The sequence below is a fragment of the Labeo rohita genome, chromosome 19 (assembly GCF_022985175.1).
Source record: "Labeo rohita strain BAU-BD-2019 chromosome 19, IGBB_LRoh.1.0, whole genome shotgun sequence".
NCBI lineage: Eukaryota > Metazoa > Chordata > Actinopteri > Cypriniformes > Cyprinidae > Labeo > Labeo rohita.
Window position 1 is genome coordinate 21,809,595 of NC_066887.1, and position 19,208 is coordinate 21,828,802.

Here is a 19,208-nt window from a genome sequence, read left to right on the forward strand (position 1 = left end):
CAAAATAAAAGTTTGTTTGTTTACATAGTGTATGTGTGTGTGCTGTGTATATTTATTTAGTATATATAAATACAGACACATATATATGTATTAAAAAAAATTTGTATGTATGTATTTTATTTCATATTATATATAAATAGAAATATTTTATATATTAATAAATTATTTTTCTAAATATACATGTGTATGTATTTATATATCACACATATATTATGTAAACACAAACTTTTATTTTGGATGCGATTAATCGCGATTAATCGTTTGATGGCACTATTTCTTACAACAGTTCATAAAAACAACTCGTGTTGACATACATGTGCATTCATTTTAACCAGTTTCATTTGGCTTAGGAAACTGACTGTACTTGCCAAATGGCTGTTTGACTTACCGTTGTGTTTACAATCAGTGAAACTCTAGCTGCAGCTGCAGGTGCCGTGACCGGACTGGAGCGGCAGGGTCAAGAGTGGCATGTTTGCTATGTGAAAGATGTACGATAACGGCTGCTGATGAGTGACAATGCAGATGCGTGTACTAATGCCATTTGTTCAGGTCTACAAATCAAACGCTGCACCTGATGATGTTGCTCTTTCGGGTGGAGGTAAATTCTCGTGATAATTTCAACTTGGGTTTATGTACACAAGTTCAGCTCCACAAACGTCTTTGTTGACATTAACAACACGTTCACACATTTCTCAAATTACAACCTGTTTTGTGCAGCGTCTAGCAAATAACTGACATCGAACGTTGTTTAAATGTACATCTAAACGTGTTCGAGAATTCTCCTTCGAAGAATCGTTGTAATTCAGAAATGGTTGTTTTGGGGAGGAATCTGGTCAATTGAGTCTTCCAGTTTTGCAGGTTTTTGAAGTTTTTGTGTGTGGTGTCAAGGTTACACCCATGGGATATCTGATCTGATCTGATCTGAGGCATTGGGAGCTTCATATGTTTTGAAACATTTTGTGCTTTTTGCAGCAGACGAGGCTGAAAACTATGGCGTTTGGATGCTGTTAATTTCTCAAAAGTGATTTAAAACCTTGAGTTTTCATCTTGCGCTATTAAGTTTGAGAGAAGGCAGATCAGGGGTCACAAAAAAGCTGAAACTCGATCTCACCTGAGACTGAATCTCACTACAAACACACTTCAGTCTTCAGCAGGTAAACCACCTTATCTAATCATCATGACTATCTGAGTAGTCTTTTAAAGTTAGTTAAACATTTTTAAACCAAATTTGCTTTCCTCTTTTTGTCAGAAGGATCATTTCAATTTCATTTAGTCATATTTTACAGTGAGAATAAAGTTAATTTCTTTGTTTATTCATTTCTCAGTTTTTTAAAAATAATAATAATAAGGAAATGTATTTGTTTACAGTATTTTTGCTCTTTCGTAAGTCTTTTTCATCATTTTTGTTATTGTTTTTTCTATATACACTGTGAAAATGATTTTTCAAGTTGTAAATTAAAATTGGAGTATGTTTTTTCAGTCTGTCTACTTAAAATGTCATGTATAATGCAGTGTGCTACTTGCCATTCTTTTGAAGGTAATTGACCATATGCATAGATTACCTCCTTGTTTTAGACAAGCCAGCTCAGTGATTTCCGGTCAACTGTTCTGTGTCAATTGGAGTGTCCGTTGCTCGCTTTCTCTGCATAATCCATTCACAATTCAAAGAAGAGTTTGTTTGTCTAAGAGTCCACGTATACCCTTTCAAGAATGAAAAAAGGAAGTGTAAAAAATTACGTAATTAGTAAATCCGCTAAATATACGGAAGTCATTTCTATGATTGACGGTTATAATCGAACAAAACATCTGACAAGCCGATGACAAAAGTAGAGATGTGCATTAAATGATTCAGACTAAATTCAGAGTAACAAAACTACAGCAGTAACAATTTTGTGTTGGTTGAATAGGCTATTTAATAGCCTTCACAGTTCAAGATAAAACTTAAATGATGTAGTTATTAAATTAAATCAAATATATTTTAAATTCATATTGATTCATATTGAATGCATTATTTAATTCTTATACCATTAATATTTAACTTATTTAATTTGTAGTGAACTACATATAAGTATTTAAAGGGGTCATCGGATGCTAAGTTCACTTTTACATGTTGTTTAAAGATTAATGTGTGTTGGCAGTGTATGTACAAATCTACCCTATAATGATAAAATCCATGCAGTGGTTTTTAATTAATCTGTAAAAATAATATCCCCTTTTTCAAATCGAGCCGTTCTCAGATGCCTGTCACACCGACAGAGGCCGCTCACACGATAGTTGATTGACATGAGCTCTTACCTCAGATCCACTGTCACAGTCCAGTAACTTTCCTTGTTTCGATGCCGAAGCAGGGATGTAAGTTAGACAAGAATATCTCCGATTGAGTTGTCGTGTTGCAGGATGTTATAATGAACATAGTGGTCGTCATTTATTCCCGACATCTGAGCAGCTGAAGATTCAGTAGATTACGTTTGTTTGTGAATGGAATGCACCTTCCGATCTACATATATCCGTCTATGTTCATGCAAATCATTCATGATTCAGCTTCACTTACAGCAGAAGTGTGTATAAGCGTTTCTTTATGAATCTTTGCGATCGCCTTTCCTTATAACGTGGTAGTTAGGAAGTTTAGCGGCTAAATGCGGATAAAGTAAACAAGATCGTCATTCCACAGAGAGAAGAGAGGGGCGGGGTGAGCAGAGCTCATTTGCATTTAAAGGAACAACCCCTTAGAATGAGATGATTTTTGCAGAGCTCATTTTGACAAGGTAAAAAGGGTGTTGTTTTACAAAACCATTGAGAATTTTTAATCAAAGTAAATTAGAGACTTTTCATTAAGACCCTAAAGAATCATATCAGCTTGTGAAAAAATGGGCATCGGATGACCCCTTTAAATAATTCACCCTTATAGGCTGTTTGTGTGTGAGCTTATTTATTTATTTATTTATTTTAATGACTTTCTGCACTTGCTATACTATATACTTCAGTACGGTAAAACTACTAAAATTTGTTATACTAGTAATTTTATAATAACTTGAAAAGCAAGACTTGAAAAAACTAGGGAGTTGAAATGGCAGCTGCAGCCAATGAGTGATCCTCTTCTGCCATCTTCATATCATTTTCATCTTAAAAAGTCATTGTTTTCTGTGATAAGACATTTTTCATGTCATCTTTATGAATGAAAAGTGAATTTTACTGCACAGCTGTTAAGTTAAAAAATAATAAAGGCTTTAAAATATTACAAGAATTTAAAAATGTGTTCATGACTATGAAGGCAAGTTATTGATTATCAAGAATACTATTAAGATGTCGTTGAAGAGAAGCATCGCTAGCTAGCTAGCTAGCTATTGTTTGCCTAAACGGTTGTGATAGTGTTTAGTTGTCAGCATTTTAATGTACAACTATGTGTCTAGGTACTCTCCTGGGATTACCAGGCTCGACATTTGAATTATATTTGACCCTGGACCACAAAACCAGTCTTAAGTCACTGGGGTATATTTGTAGCAATAGCCAAAAATACATTGTATGGGTCAAATTTACTGATTTTTCTTTTATGGCAAAAATCATTAGGAAATTAAGTAAAGGTCATGTTCCATGAAGATATTTTGTAAAATTCCTACTGTAAATATATCAAAACTTAATTTTTGATTAGTAATATACATTGTTAAGAACTTTATTTGGACAACTTTAAAGGCAATTTTCTCAATGTTTTGATTTGTGTGCACCCTCAGATTCCAGGTTTTCAAATAGTTGTATCTCAACCAAATATTGTCCTATCCTAACAAGCCATACATCAACGGAAAGCTTATTTTCAGATGACGTATAAATCTCAATTTTGAAAAATTGACCCTTATGACTGGTTTTGTGATCCAGGGTCACATATGTTGTTAAATAATATATAACTGCATGTTCATGCTGCTATCATTATTTACAATGTTGCAATTATTATTTTTCTCAGTTCTGATAGGAACGAGGCAGGAGAGGTGTCTTAAAAGTCTCCATCTATATATAGCACATTTAAAATGAGCTTCACCGGAAGTTTACGAGCTGGCTTATCATTATGTGGAAGTTCTAAGAACGCTCCGTGCATATGGTCAATTGTGAAATTTACTAGTAAATTTACTACTAGAAAATTGTTTCTACACCTTTTTGCTTTATCAGTGCAGCTTGTGCATAACTTCCTGTTACACTGACAAGTGGTGCGATGGAGGCAGAAGCTAACTCACAGGAAACATCTCCACTTATGGTGAATATTTGCATCTGTACATCACCTTTTGTGTAGTGCTTCAGTCTTGAAGTTTGCTGCTAAATCTGCTGTTTCTCCTTTAAAACATCTTCTCAGTAGCGTAGCTTTTCTATATCAGGGCTATTTTCTTCTATATTTTCCATGCTCCCTTTTACATTGCTTTTTTTATCATCCCACAGTCTGAAGGCATGTGGTGGGGCACCCTTGGGTCTGTTCGGCCCTTCCCAAATTTCCGTCCCGAGAGAGATGTTACAGTTCTTCATACTGCACTGGAGAAGAAAGGTACAGTTGTATAAATGCTCACGAGGCATGAGTAGTAAAAGTCAATGTGCTAGTATTTTATTATATTTAATTGTTGTTATTTCAAACTACCATTTCTTAGATGTGAGCACCCTTGTGAGAATACTAACCAATCGCAGTAATGCTCAGAGACAAACTCTTGCCCGGGCCTACAAGAATTTCTCACAAAAGGTAAGTCAGAAACAAATTCATCTCCAAATCATCACAAGCTGCTCAGGTTGAGTTTTTTTAAAGGCCAAATACATAGAAGTGACAAAGTCATATAATACATTATTATAGACACCAAATGTCCCCACAAGGAAAGTAAAAATTAAAATCACATATAGTTCACTTTAGGAAAATGGCCTAATAAATATACTAAACACCTTAAATAATGTCTTAATAAACATTTAAAACTAAAGAAAGGCTTGTGAGGATTTGGTTTAGGGGATATAATATATCATTAACTAAATATCAATAGAAAATGGATAATCCACATCATGATACAAAAATGTGTGTGACATAACAGTGACTTGTGTGTGTGTTACAGGAATTGGACGCAGGTCTAAAAAAGGTTCTTTCTGGTGATCTGCAGTCTTTGATGCTTGGACTGATGATGATACCAGAGCAGTTTGAGGCCCATCGCTTACGCAAAGCCATGGAGGTTTGCAATTAATCGCTAGTATAGTGTTATGAGAATTCAATTACATGAGTGTGTATCAGGGGTGAGGCAATCGAGACAAAATTCATAGTACAAAAATAAAAAAAATGCCAATATTACAAAATATAACAGTAAAAAGTGTAAAAAATCACTAATTTTTCTAAAGAAACATTTTCTAACAGCGACACAAACAGATAAACGTACAGCAGGAGTTCGCGTCTCTCTCGCCTCCCCTGAGCCCATTGAGTTTTAACAGACCCCCTAAAGCATGCGGTGAGTTTGCTGGGGGGTAATTAAGAATTATGAATGGGGGAAAGTCACGTGAATCATCATCGCAATATGATTAGATATGACTAGTTCGGCTGTGATTGGTTCATGCGATAAATCCTGCCTCCCGCTTTCACAAATTAGTCTGAATGAGCAATATAATGGTGTTCACGAGTTCACGCTTACATATAATTAGCCAGAGTATAATGCATATTTAGCATGCTCTCCGGGGAAGGGCTCCAGGCTCGGGAATGGCCCAAACCCAGAGTACACCCCTATAGGTGTAGTGAGAACTCGGAGTGAGGAGATGGGGTGGTGGAGGGATGCTGATAAACCATCTAATGGATAGAGGTTAGTCAGTTGTATTTAAACCTATAGCATTGATTGACTTGAGCGAGCTTCTCTTGTGATTATTAGGCTAGGTATCTGACACGCTCCTCCTGAACCTTGTTAATAAAACATAATTTAATGGGAAGACTAATAAAAAAGTGAGTAAACAACTCACACACTTAAATATAACCACTTCATTACATCAAAATAACACTTGAAATGGCCTAAAAACATGATCTGTGTGACTTTTTAGTGAGTAATCAGCTTGGTGTAATTTAATCAGTAACCAATATTTACTGAGCTTTGATGACCTTTGATCTGAAAAAATAAAAAATGGTTAACTATTAAAAAGCTGACCATAAGTTCACAAATAAAATATATTGTTTAAATTGTTACTACCTTGAGTTTATGTTTTGGAATAAATGTAAAATGCTTGGCTTTAATAAATAGAATATTGATTACATTGTTAATGTAAAAATAGACTTTTTTTCCCATTTAATAGTGTAAGTAATGTTCATTTAACCAAGAAAATGTAGTTGGGACATGAATTTAGATTTGATTTAAATTGAAAAAACATTTAACATTTTCTCCTCGTTTTAGAACACCACTGCACCCCACCGGTGTGTGTGTGTGATAATCAGCATACATTTAACTATAGATCGACACCCATTTAGACTGTATTCATTTTTTTGTGTGTGTTTAGGGTGCTGGCACAGATGAAGAAACTCTTTTGGAGATTCTGTGCACAAGGACTCCACAGCAGCTCTCTGACATCAGGACCACATACAATCAAGGTGCTTTAATAATTATTTTACAAAATGTAAAAATGTTGAACCTTTTAATTTAATTAATGCAATTAAAAGCCTTTTGTTTTTTTGAATGTTTCACTTTTAACCCTGCTCATACTGAACTAAAGCATTTTATATTGACATAGGGTTAAAAAATGCTATGCCAGTTGCCCTCAAACCAAATATGTCACTGTCTGAAAAAAAAGTCCTCGTTTAAGACACTAATTACTTACTAATTATTGGTGATTTTTTTTTACTGTAAGGCAACACAAAAACAAGGAATATCTGTGCATTTGTATAATTAGAGTGAGATCAGATTTAAGGTTTATTTTATATTAAAGGAGGAGTCCACTTCCAAAACAACAATTCACAAATAATTTGCTCACCCCCTTGTCATCCAAGATGTTCATGTCTTTCTGTCTTCAGTCGAAAAGAAATTATGGTTTTTGAGGAAATATTTTAGGATTTTTCTTCATATAATGGACTTCAATTGTGCCCCTGATTTTGAACTTCAAAAATGTAGTTTAAATGCAGCTTCAAAGTGCTCTACACGATCCCAGCCGAGAAAGAAGGGTCTTATCTAGCGAAACGATCTGCCGTTTTTTTTTTCGGAAAATAAGAATTTGTATACTTTTTAAGCACAAAAGCTTGTGTAGCACAGGTTCTGGCATGCACGTTCACGACGTACTAATAAATCATGTCGAAAGGTCACGCTGAATGTAGGTGGAACTACAGACCCAGTGTTTACAAAGCGAATGCGCAAAGACTAAGAAAGTGCAAGTAAGTCAAACGCTGTTTACAAACAAAAAGGTATGTGTTGGATGATTCTGAAGTTGTAGGAGAAAATAAGATTGAGTTTTTCGCCATGCTGTACCTTTTTAGCCGGATTACACAGAAGATGAACCTAGACGTGATTCGTAGTAGTGATGGGAGTTCGGATCATTTTATCGACTCGGACCTTTCAGTCTCGTTCAGCAAAATGAACTAATCTTTTTTAAGTCATTTCGTTAATTTTAGCAAAATCAGCATCACGTGACAGCCCCATAAGATGAACGAACGACTCGAAAAACCTGAAGACTCGAAACAGGTGAACTAATTCCGGTACTGAACCTAATAGGCTGTTGCGCATGCGCGACTGAACGAATCACTCCCCGAGACGACTCGTTCTTCGTGAGTCACATTAAAGATTCGTTCAAATGAATGAATTGTTCAAAAACCATAATTTCTTTACGACTGAAGACAGAAAGACATGAACATCTTGTATGACAAGGGGGTAAGTAAATTATTTGTGAATTGTTGTTCTGGAAGTGGATTTCTCCTTTAATGTATAACAATTGCATATATTATCACTGTAATTTTTAATTGGGTAAGAATTGAATATTAATGATAATTTCTATTGGTCTGTGATTGAACGTTTCAACATTGTCACTTTAACAGAGTATAAGCGGGATTTGGAGAAAGACTTGATAAGTGAAACCAGTGGAGATTTTTCAAAGCTCATTGTGGCGTTGTTGAAGGTAAGACGTGTGATACCTGTCCTAAATCTCACTGTTAAATATTTACCACCAAAACAAAAGTTATTGTGTTAATACATCATCAGTATGCCAATATCTCATGCTGTGTGCATCATGATGCTCATTGTTTTGTTTTGTTTTTTGTTCTATTTCCTTTATCAGAAAGAGAATGGGCCAGGAAGTATTGACCAGGATATAGCAGTGAGTCCATATACATTCATGATAGAGTTGTCATTTTAGGATGGATTGTTCCTTTAAAAGATTTCAGGCGCCCTCAAAGTCACCTGCACTCCAGTGAATGCTTTCATGACATATTAGGTGATGTAGCTGATAAAGGTTTAACTATAAAACATATGATGTTGACTTTGCTTTGTTTGATCTGTTGCACTGCAACAGCCTGTACCGAGACCTCTAGATGACCTCGGAAGTAGGATTTGGGTTGTAAGAATTCCAGCTAAGATCACAGGATAACAGATGTCTAAAGTTTTCTAAAAGTTCAACTCAGATAAGATGCATACTCCATTCACCTGATTGAATTGTCTGATCGAATATAGTATATTATGATTTTGTTTTACAGTCTTTATCTGAGGAGCTGAAAAACAAGAAACCTGCAGCTGATATTTGGATCAAAATACTCACCACAAGAAACCCAGACCATCTTAGAACTGGTGAGTTGTAAGTGTTCATACGTGTGTGTCTGATCTAAAGCTATAATTAAGCTAAATTAAGGCCCTATGATTTCTGCAAATTTCTGCATCTCGATTTATGAGTACATGAACACATGAACATAATCCTAGAACTGCTCTGAAAGTCACTTCATGAGTATTTTATAATTTCTTTTGAGATCAAGCTGTCAAACTAAGATTACACAACTTTCCACAACTTTAATGATAGTACTACTACTAATAATAAAATTATTATTAAAACATTATTTTTAAGGAATATTTATCAGAAAAAAAAATATTTGCCAGAATTTATTTACCAGAAAAAGTATATGTACAACACAGTATTTCTAGGGAAATAAATAAATAAAACAATTAATTAATTAAACAATTAATTGGTGATGCTTTTGATTATTAAAATGTTAAGAAACCATTAAACTGAAATACAGAAAATTAATGGAAACAAAGTAAATTAAAAAAAAAAAATGCTGTTAAGTTTCATGATTTCAGTTAATTAGATGTGCATTTTGATTCATATTTTTTATTTAACCATTAAAATAAAGTCTAGGGGAAAAAACTGAATCCAGAAAAAAAAATACAATGGAAAAAAATATAATGCAATTTGGGAAAAAATAAAACAGATTTTACAGGCCCCTACTAAATGTGGAAAACCATTCCTTAAACATAATCTCTAGAACTGCACTGAAAGCCAATTCTTGAGTATTTTACCATTTCTTTTGAGAACAACTATCGTCATATCATATACAAACAGAAACTTAAAGGTCTTCACAGCAATGCGTCAAAATAAAAGTTTGGTTTAACTTGGAGAAACTGTGACAGAAATAGATTACATAATTTTAATGGTAGTACTACTACTAATAAAATTAATAATCGAAAGTTATATTTAATGAAGGGGGGCGGGGGCGGAGTAAAATATATATATATATATATATATATATATATATATTTTTTTTTTTTTTTTAATAAAATCAATTATATCAATGTATCAATTTGTGATACATTTGATTATTAAAATTTAAGAAACCATTAAATTGAAATACAGAAAATTATTGGAAACAAAGAATTCGGTAAAAAAAAAAAAATGCTGTTAAATTTCGGGATTTCAATTATTTAGATGTCATTTTGATTTATATTTGTTAATTCAACCATTAAAATAGAGTCTGGGGGAAAAAACTGAATCCAGGAAAAAAATAAAATGAAAGAAAAAAAATAACAAAACAGAATTTTTTCGGAAAAAATAAAACTAAAATTGGGGAAAAAAAAAGGTTTTATAGGGCCTTACTAAATGTGGAAAACCATTCCACCAAAACCAAACCATTTAATCAACAGGAACATTATTCATAAAGATACTAAATAATGCTTTTAGTCAACATATCAAAATTTAAATTTGACAGCTCATACTTCTGATGAAATTCTTGTGCATGAGATGCATCACAAAGTTTTATTTATATCTGCCATTGCTGGCAGTATAGTGTTTGCCTAGTGTTATTCGTAGCCTAGTGTTTGGAAAGGTTGTTGTTTCCTGTATCCTTGGTGCAAGTAATTATTTGTGTAAATTTAATGACACATTTCTAACATGCAAATCCTTGGAACATATCCATCTGTATTATTTAAGCCTTCTTGTAAGGTATTTTTAAGGTTGACAAGAACAAATATTTCAAATGTGTGTGAACTCGAATGTTATTTCTACTTCAGTGCTGGAACAAGTGGAGTTTGAGAAAGGGCAGACAGTGGAGGACGCTATAGAGGGACATTTTAAAGGACTCCTCTCTGGAGATATGAAAAAAGGCTTAAAAACACTAGGTAAAACTGGTTTATGTGTGTTTAAGGATGTATTAATGTGCGTGTGCTCAATGTGTAATGATCAGTTAATGTAAATTAACTGATCATTACAAAGCCTTTGCGATTCATCCCTTTCTTTTTCTCATCAGTACGATGTATACAAAACCAGTATTTGTTCTTGGCACAACGGATCCAAACTATGAAAGTAAGTTTTTTTTTTTTTTTTTTAAGAAATATCTGTCTTTATAAGTGTCATTTCAAAAAGCCAAATATTGATGCTGTTCCTAAATTATTTACTTTAAAACTTTTGTCTGCATGATAAGGTTTTCCTTATGTCCCAAATGTCCCAACAAAGAGTAAAGTAAAAGCTAAAATCAGTTATATGTTGGGATAAAAATACAGAAAGGTTTATTTGAGGGTTTGGTTTGAGGTTAGTGAATAGAAAATACCATTAGCTCAATATAAAAACAACAGAAGTCTCAGTCATCATAGAAAAATGTTACAGTAATAATGTAAATATAGTTACAGTACTTTTGTTATCTTGTATCAAACTTGCATTGTTTTGCATGGCAGGTATGTGTCAATAAAAAAAAAAATCATAAAGTTATTTCCTAAAATACAATATGCTAAATCAATGCAAAGCACATGCAAATGCAGAACAGGAAGTTCTTGTAAGCAAATATACAACTTTACAAAGATAATAAGGTCACTGTTTGTTGATGCATTGTGTAATGCTTAGTTTACCACAGACTTCGTTTTTCTTTTTTCTTTGAAACAGCTATAGATGGTTTCAACGTCAATAACATAAGCAAACATTAATGCGCATGTGCGATTTTGTGGCCCAAACATAACTTTTGGTAGACTTCTACAAAGAAGTCAATAACAGAGTCCCTCTAGAGTACATTATTTCTCATAACAAGCACAATAAATAAGTAAATTCCATTAAAAGTTAAAACTATGTCTTGCCTCCATGCTCGCTGTCTCTCCTTGTCTTTCGCCCAGACTTACACTCTATGTGTGGCAGCACTTCCCCTGGGGGAAACACTGTGTGTGTGTATATATATATATATATATATATATATGTGTGTGTATGTATATATATATATATGTGTATGTATATATATATATATATATATATACACTACCAGTCAAAAGTTTTTGAACAGTAAGATTTTTAATGTTTTTAAAGAAGTCTCTTCTGTTACTAAGCCTGCATTTATTTGGTCCAAAGTACAGTAAAAGCAGTAAAACTGTGAAACATTTTTACTATTTAAAACAACTGCTTTCTGTTTGAAAATATTTTAAAAATGTAATTTATTCCTGTGATCAAAGCTACATTTTCAGCATCATTACTCCAGTTTTCAGTGTCACATGATCCTTCAGACATCATTCTAATATGCTGATTTGCTGTTAAAGAAACATTTATTATTATTATTATTATTATCAATATTTAAAACAAATGAAACAATTAAGTACATTTTTCTATTTCTATTTCAGATAAATGCTGTTCTTCTGAACATTCTATTCATCAAAGAAACCTGAAAAAAATGTACTCAGCTGCTTTCAACATAATAATAAATGTTTTTTGAGCAGCAAATCAGAATATTAGAATAATTTCTGAAGGATCAAGTGACTGGAGTAATGATGCTAAAAAATTAGCTTTGAAATCACAGGAATAAATTACATTTTAAAATATTCAAATAGAAAATAGTTATTGTAAATAGTAAAAACATTTGTAAATGTAGCTGTTTTTGCTGTACTTCGAATCAAATAAATGCAGGCTTGGTGAGCAGAAAAGACTTAAAAAAAACATTAAAATCTTACTATTCAAAAATAAATCATGTATGGGAAACACTGGGTTGCATCCCACAGCACAACAACCTGTGCTCAACTTCAGTCTACTCACCACCTTAACTTTAACTGTGTTTGTAGTCGACGCCATATTATTAGTCACTAGCCAGATTGCTTAACAAACACAGACCGGAAGTTAAACTTCGGGCCAGGTGTGTGCTTATGGTGAAACCATCTATAGATGTGTATTAAAGATACTCTGTCCTGTACTCTGTAGGCACCGGTGGTCCAGGGTGTGATGGTGTCTCACAGTGAGGAGGATCTGCTGAGAGTTCGAGTGGCATACCTTCAGGCAACGGGAACTTCCCTGTACACGGCCTTACAGAAGCAGTTCAAAGGTGAACTCCAGCAGTGTTTGTTGGCTATATGCCGTGCAGAAGATTAGAGGAAGTGCTACGTGTGACCCAAATGATAAACATTCACGTGCACACAGTAAAAGCACATTCCGTTCATGAATTGCTGTTAAACAACAGCTTTGTGTCTGGAAAACAAATAAAGAAAAAAATAAAATGTTACTGAGAATTGCAGCACTGTTGTTTATGGATTCCTGTAAAAGACAATGTCGGTTATGACTTTTTCCTCAGAATTTTCATGACTTTTTTATGTCAGAATTTTGACTTATATGTCATAATTATCATGACTTTTTTCATGTGGCAGAAATAGGCTTTTAATGTTTTTTAAAGAATTCTCTTCTGCTCACCAAGCCTGTATTTATCTGATCCAAAGTACAGAAAAAGCAGTAATATTGTGAAATATTTTTACCATTTACAATAACTGCTTTCTATTTGAATAATTTATAAAATGTCATTTATTCCTGTGATCAAAGCTACATTTTTAGCATCATTACTCCAGTCTTCAGTGTCCCATGATCCTTCAGAAATCATTCTAATATGATGATTTGCTGTTTAAGAAACAATTATTATTATTATTATTATTATTATTATCAATATCTAAAACAGTTGAGTACTTTTTTTTTCAGGATTCTTTGATGAATAGAAAGATCCAAAGACCACCACTTATCTGAAATAATAGGCTTTTGTAACATACACTATACCATTCAAAACTTGGAGTCAGTATAATGTTTTTTTGTTTTTTGTTTTTTCGGGGAAAGAAATTAATACTTGAATTTAGCAAGGCTTCTTTAAATTGAACAAAAGTGATGATACAGACATTTACAATGTTTAAAAAGATTTCTATTTCAGATAAATGCTGTTCTTCTGAACTTTCCAGGCATCAAAGAAACCTGAAAAATTTCTACTCAGCTGTTTTCAACATATTAATAATAATAAATGTTTTTTTGAGCAGCAAATCAGAATATTACAATGCTTTCTGAAGGATCATGTGACTGGAGTAATGATGCTTTTTTTATTCATAAGGGCAGTTTTTATGTTATTATCACGTTATTATTATAATCACCATCCTGTGTTGTTTTTAATGTCAAACACTTAAATTTATCCAGTGACTTTAATCAAGATTAAATTGTCAATTACAACAGACTGTTTAAAATTGTAACCTATTTAAATTATACATGTCAAACCAGGAGCTCATATGGGTGCAATTTAAATAGATGATCCAAATGGAGATCATAGTTATTTTATCTATTAAAACAAAGCATTTCATCCCCCCTTTAAAAATAAATAAATAAATAAATAAAATAAAATAAAATAATAATAATCACATGCCAGTGCCACTACACAGGATTATGGTGAACAACTACCAAGCCTACAGGTATGTAGAGATCTTTGCTATATTGGTATGTTAGCTTAAAGGATAAAGCCAAATCTTATAGTCATTTTATTTCACAACAACAATTTAGTCATTTTTTGTCATTTTATCTTTATTATTAAAGTGTTTCTCGATTGCTAAAACACTATAGCCAGTCTTTTGAACGAAAATTTCAAAACCATAATGCCATTTTTCAAAAAGCACACCCATTTCCCTGAACACAGTTACCCAAGTGGAAACAAAATTTATCACACACCAATCAGAACCTTCGATGGGGATAAAAGGGCCAAAGTCAGCTTACAGTTTGGTGCATTTCTCAGATCAGAAATTAAATTCTCAAAACTACTTGTTCAACCTCCGCATTATCTAGTCACTTGTGCACATCATAAAATGTTTCTAATTGTTTTGAACAAGTTGTGTTTGCTTTGGTACGTTCATGCAACTGATTGTGCAACTGATTTGTCTGCGGTTTCCTACGTTATCAGTTCCTACTGTCATGTTGTTGCAGTCTTGCCCCTCAAAACATCATTAGCTCATCATATGTGCCTTTACAGCAAATGCTAAATTTTTGATCTAGTTGTCATAAACTGTCAAGCATATTCTACACATTTCTATTAGCCTTTTTGTAAATTTGCCATGAATTGTTCAAGTGAATATTAACTTTCACTAGTGTAGAGACTACAGATCGGCCAATGATAAAGCAGTTCTCTAAAATAGCTCAAAGGTGCATCTCAACATGAACCTTCAATTGGAAAGCATATATAGACAGAGGACAACACAAGAGTTACAAATTCTGACAGTGGACTTTCTAATTTATATTTCCACCTTTGCCCATATTTCTTTTTCTTTTCTATTTCACAATTACTTTGTAATGTATTTTTATTTTATTTATTTTTTATCTCAATATTTTTTTTGTCAGACCACTAGTAAAAGTGTAACTGTGAATCCTATCCGGTCTTTTTCAATCAATATCCTGCATACAGTAATGTGTGATTTCAAAGAGGAAGATTAGGACGTAAAAGAAGAAGAGGAGGAGTAGAAGGAGGTGGACAACGACAACAACATGGAAGAGAAATAGGAAGGGCAAGGGCAAGAAAACAAGCAGTCTCATATATGTGACCCTGGACCACAAAACCAGTCATAAGTGTAAATTTCAAGAAATTGAGATTTATGCATCTCCTGAAAGCTAAATAAATAAGTTTTCCATCGAGGTATGGGTTGTTAGGATAGGAGGGGGTTTATGACTTTAATGAAAAGCTAATTCAATCATGAAAAAATAAATTATTTTAAAATCAATCAAAATAAAAAACTTCATATACTTCATGTTTTTTGTTTACTTGCATGTCATGTGATGATAACCAACATCAATGAACCAATTAACATGCAAATGTGATACTTTGTTATTAAAATATTAATTTTGAAATTTCAGGGGTAATTCAAGTAAATATATTAGGTGAAAGAGGATCAGATGACACAAAACGTTGTGATTTTGTGCATTTTAATGTGTTTGAAAAACAAAAGCCTTCCAAAAAATAATACATGGTTAAATAACTTACAGAGTGATAATTAAAATAAACATTAATGTGTTCATGTGTTTGGTTGATGCAACACTTCATAAACCTGAATTTGAAGTGGATTAAAACTTTTCATCAAAGTTGTCCTAAAACCAAAACAATACCCGTTCTTGTCTTAGGACAACTTTGATGAAGTCAACTTTATTATTTGACATTTCTTGTAGATTGTAGCATGAATCATTTGTTTTATGATTAGCCAAAGGCTTAAATAGTTTTCGCAGGATGTCATGAGGTCATAAACTGAGCAAAAGGAAATAACTGATTTTGCTTAACATGTTTCAGTCAAGAAAAAGTTGCTAGTAAATACATTGCTGTCACATTACAATGAAAATCTTCACTAGTTATAACTATGAAAGACATACAATCAACATTTTTTTTTCTTTATTTCAGGCAGTAAACTATAAATATAAATTTTTCGTTTAAAATGTATAGAAAGTCCTCATTTGTGGTGCAACAAGCACTTTTTAAATCTAATAAAGGCACTTTATATGTACATTATAATTATTTCTTTCTTTATGGACACTTCCATTTCCAAGTTCCAAGTTATTCATTGAAATAATGTAATAAAAAACATAAATTCATACATAGAGACACAGAGTTTATATTTATCAACAAAGCAAATTTCTAATTTTAAGCATTTAAGCATAAGCCGTTAGGTTTATCATACCAAGCATTTAGTCAAGAAAACTATTATCTGTTTTTCAGTTTTGGCTTATGCTACTATAAATATAATTTAGCAATATTGCTAGCAAAAATATAATTTATAATTGAGCATTTATATACTCATTGGTAATTTATATATCAAATATACACGTAGTCTATACTTCACCTTTATATATTACTCATATACTATTATACTACAGTTCTTTGCCAAACAGTCAGACTTCGCTTTAGTCCAGGGTTGAATCAGGTAATGCTCAATTCAACATCATGAAGAGCAGGACAGATAGAGTAAAGCTGATGACGCTAACTGTCATTGAGTTGCCGGACGACGTGGTCATTGGACTTGTCGTCAGGCTTGCTGTTGTGGTGTTGTCATTATCTGGCATCGAGGTGTTTGTCATCGTGGTCATGTTGCTTGGAATTGTGGTTCGAATCATGGTGGGCGCTGAAGATGGAGACGTTGTGGTGGGCTGGTTTGGTGCAGTAGAACTGATTTTACTGGTTGGAGCTACAGTTGTAGTTGTAGCTGTAGTTGTAGTTGCAGCTGAAGTTGTAGTTGAAGTTCTAGCTGAAGTTGTAGTTGAAGTTTTAGCTGAAGTTGTAGTTGAAGTTCTAGCTGAAGTTGTAGTTGAAGTTCTAGCTGAAGTTGTAGTTGCAGTTGTATTTGCAGTTGTCGTTGTAGCAGGACCACTTGTTGACAGAGCAGTTGGAGCTCTAGTTGATGACTTTTAGGGAACAATTTAAAAGCTTATTATTACCCATGCCAATTTTGAACTGTTAAAATTGAAACACAATACAATATTTGTTCCTCAAAGTTTATTGGTGTAGAACTTCCCCTTCCTTATTACTGTCCTCAATATTGTAGTAAAACTGTTGTAAATATATAGTGAGCAATCATAATATTTTTTTTCTTGTCATCCAGTGTCAACATCTGAATGAATATATAAAACGTGATACATTTACTAGAGAAGCAGAACAGAAGTGTATTTTTCTTTCTTCATCAACTTCATTGTTTCAAACATAAATCTCACTTAGTTTTGGCTTAAAACAACAGCAAAAAAAAAAAAAAAAAAAAAAAAAAATAACAGTAATTTTAGATTTTCTGATAACAATTCTTATTGAAACAATTTTGCATTTTTTTTTTCTTTTTGTAAGATGTGTAGACATTTTTTTGTTTTGTTTTGGAAACAACAGAAAAAGGTGCAGATTATGTTTCTGTATATATTATATTATGTTATAAAATAATTCCAGATAGTTTCTTTAATAACAGGTCTTATTAAATCCTTTTAAATCTTTTTTTTCTTTCTTTTTGTAAGAAGTTTAGACCTTTTTTTTTTTACTTGAAACACAAAATTTTCTGTTCTGTTATATTATATTATATTATATTATATTATATTATATTATATTATATTATATTATATTATTATAATTAAAGATAGATTCTCTAATAACAGGTCTTATTAAATCCTTTTAAACTGATTTTTTCTTTCTTATTGTAAGAAGTTTAGACTTCTTTATAATAAATCTTTATAATAAATAATTCTATATATTATAAAATAATATATGATATTATTTTTAGTCTTTGCATTATATTATATTATATTATATTATATTATATTATATTTACCAAAAAGCTTTCTCATAAAGCTTTGAAAAAAGCTTATCAGAATCTGACCTCATCTTATCTTATTCAAGACTTGACCGGACACATATTTCAGTAACACATGATAATATTGTAAGATGGCAGCATTATGGAGTGTAAAAATGATGGATGTGTATGTTTTTACCTGAGCCTGTAAGACAGAGAGCAGAGCCAACATGCAGAATCCTGTAATCAGCCACTTCATGATGGAGAGAAAACGGTAAAAGATGCCACAGAGAATGAGATTTGCTTCAAATCCGATGCCAAACTGCGATCAATCCAACAGGTGCTCACAATGTGGCCTGCGTCCCTCCTCTGCTCTTATATATGCTCGTTTATGAGCTGTAATTATGTCATGTTCTCAGGGTCAGACACAGGTGTGGATTAATGAAAACTCTCAGGCTGAACAGCCACTCCCCAACCCAGGATGAAGGTGGCATTTGTTCTGGGGTGTGTGTCTAGCTTCTATTGACTTTATGATGTTACTATTTTATGGATTTTTTTACTGGTTAACCTTTCCCTGTAAACCGAAACCAAACGTTTGTCTTCTTTGCCTCTCAGATTGCATAGTAATATATAATATATGTCATCTTTTTAGTTAGATTCACTGTGTTAGAAGTTGCGCAGCTCCCCAATTTCCTTATTATTTTGTCTGTATTTGATGTTGAGATTTTTCCTCCCTGTTTTTTAGTTATACTGTAACTGGTAAACTTTAAGACTCTAGTTATATTTCTTGGAAATATCCTTTTGCTTCCTTGTTCTATACGATCTTGTGACCATGAGGAAAGACATACAAAATATTAATATAATTCCTGTAATGATCTCAATAAACATGCAGTCATAGTATCAAAGCATCATTTAAATTCAGAACTCAAGTGAAAAGAGTTATATAATTATTAAATTATATTAGCGTTACATGCTGTTTGTCAGTTTTAGAGTAGCTTCTGTTTTCTTCTTCCTGTTGTTTTTCTCGTCAAAGCTGTTAGTTTCCTCTATTGACAATGTAGGTCACAGTGATTTAAAAAAGTGACTTATTTATGAATAATATGCATGAATGCTTCTCAAAAGGCTTTTGTACTCTTGACACTTGTGGGTTTGAAGGGCTGTTGATTTCTGTGTGCAGAAAGGTTTACAAAACAGAATAAAACACCATAGTAGGTTTTTGTCATTATTGTTAACATGCTATTTAGACTTAATGCTTACATG

At 32.7% G+C, this 19,208-nt stretch overlaps 2 protein-coding genes across 3 annotated transcripts; one reads left to right on the forward strand and one right to left on the reverse strand.

Annotated features, from left to right (window-relative positions):
• The first annotated feature begins 529 nt into the window (after positions 1–529).
• anxa14 (annexin A14) lies at positions 530–12,921 on the forward strand. Of its 2 annotated transcripts, XM_051137147.1 has the most exons (13): positions 530–598; positions 973–1,144; positions 4,156–4,243; positions 4,423–4,525; positions 4,626–4,714; positions 5,073–5,186; positions 6,484–6,574; positions 8,006–8,085; positions 8,245–8,283; positions 8,660–8,750; positions 10,461–10,568; positions 10,697–10,752; positions 12,616–12,921. In XM_051137147.1, the coding sequence occupies exons 3-13, from the start codon at positions 4,202–4,204 to the stop codon at positions 12,781–12,783; spliced, it is 981 nt and encodes a 326-aa protein (XP_050993104.1). In that variant the 5' UTR covers positions 530–598; positions 973–1,144; positions 4,156–4,201; the 3' UTR covers positions 12,784–12,921. The 2 variants fall into 2 exon arrangements, with proteins under 2 accessions (XP_050993104.1, XP_050993103.1); XM_051137146.1 differs by lacking the exon at positions 530–598 and having other exon boundaries at positions 711–1,144.
• Positions 12,922–15,604: 2,683 nt separating this feature from the next.
• On the reverse strand, positions 15,605–18,342 carry LOC127182049 (integumentary mucin C.1-like). Its single transcript, XM_051137149.1, has 2 exons — positions 18,148–18,342; positions 15,605–17,085 (listed from the first exon to the last, which is right to left on the reverse strand). Exons 1-2 carry the CDS (start codon positions 18,205–18,207, stop codon positions 16,615–16,617), a joined length of 531 nt encoding a protein of 176 aa, XP_050993106.1. The 5' UTR covers positions 18,208–18,342; the 3' UTR covers positions 15,605–16,614.
• Positions 18,343–19,208: the final 866 nt, after the last annotated feature.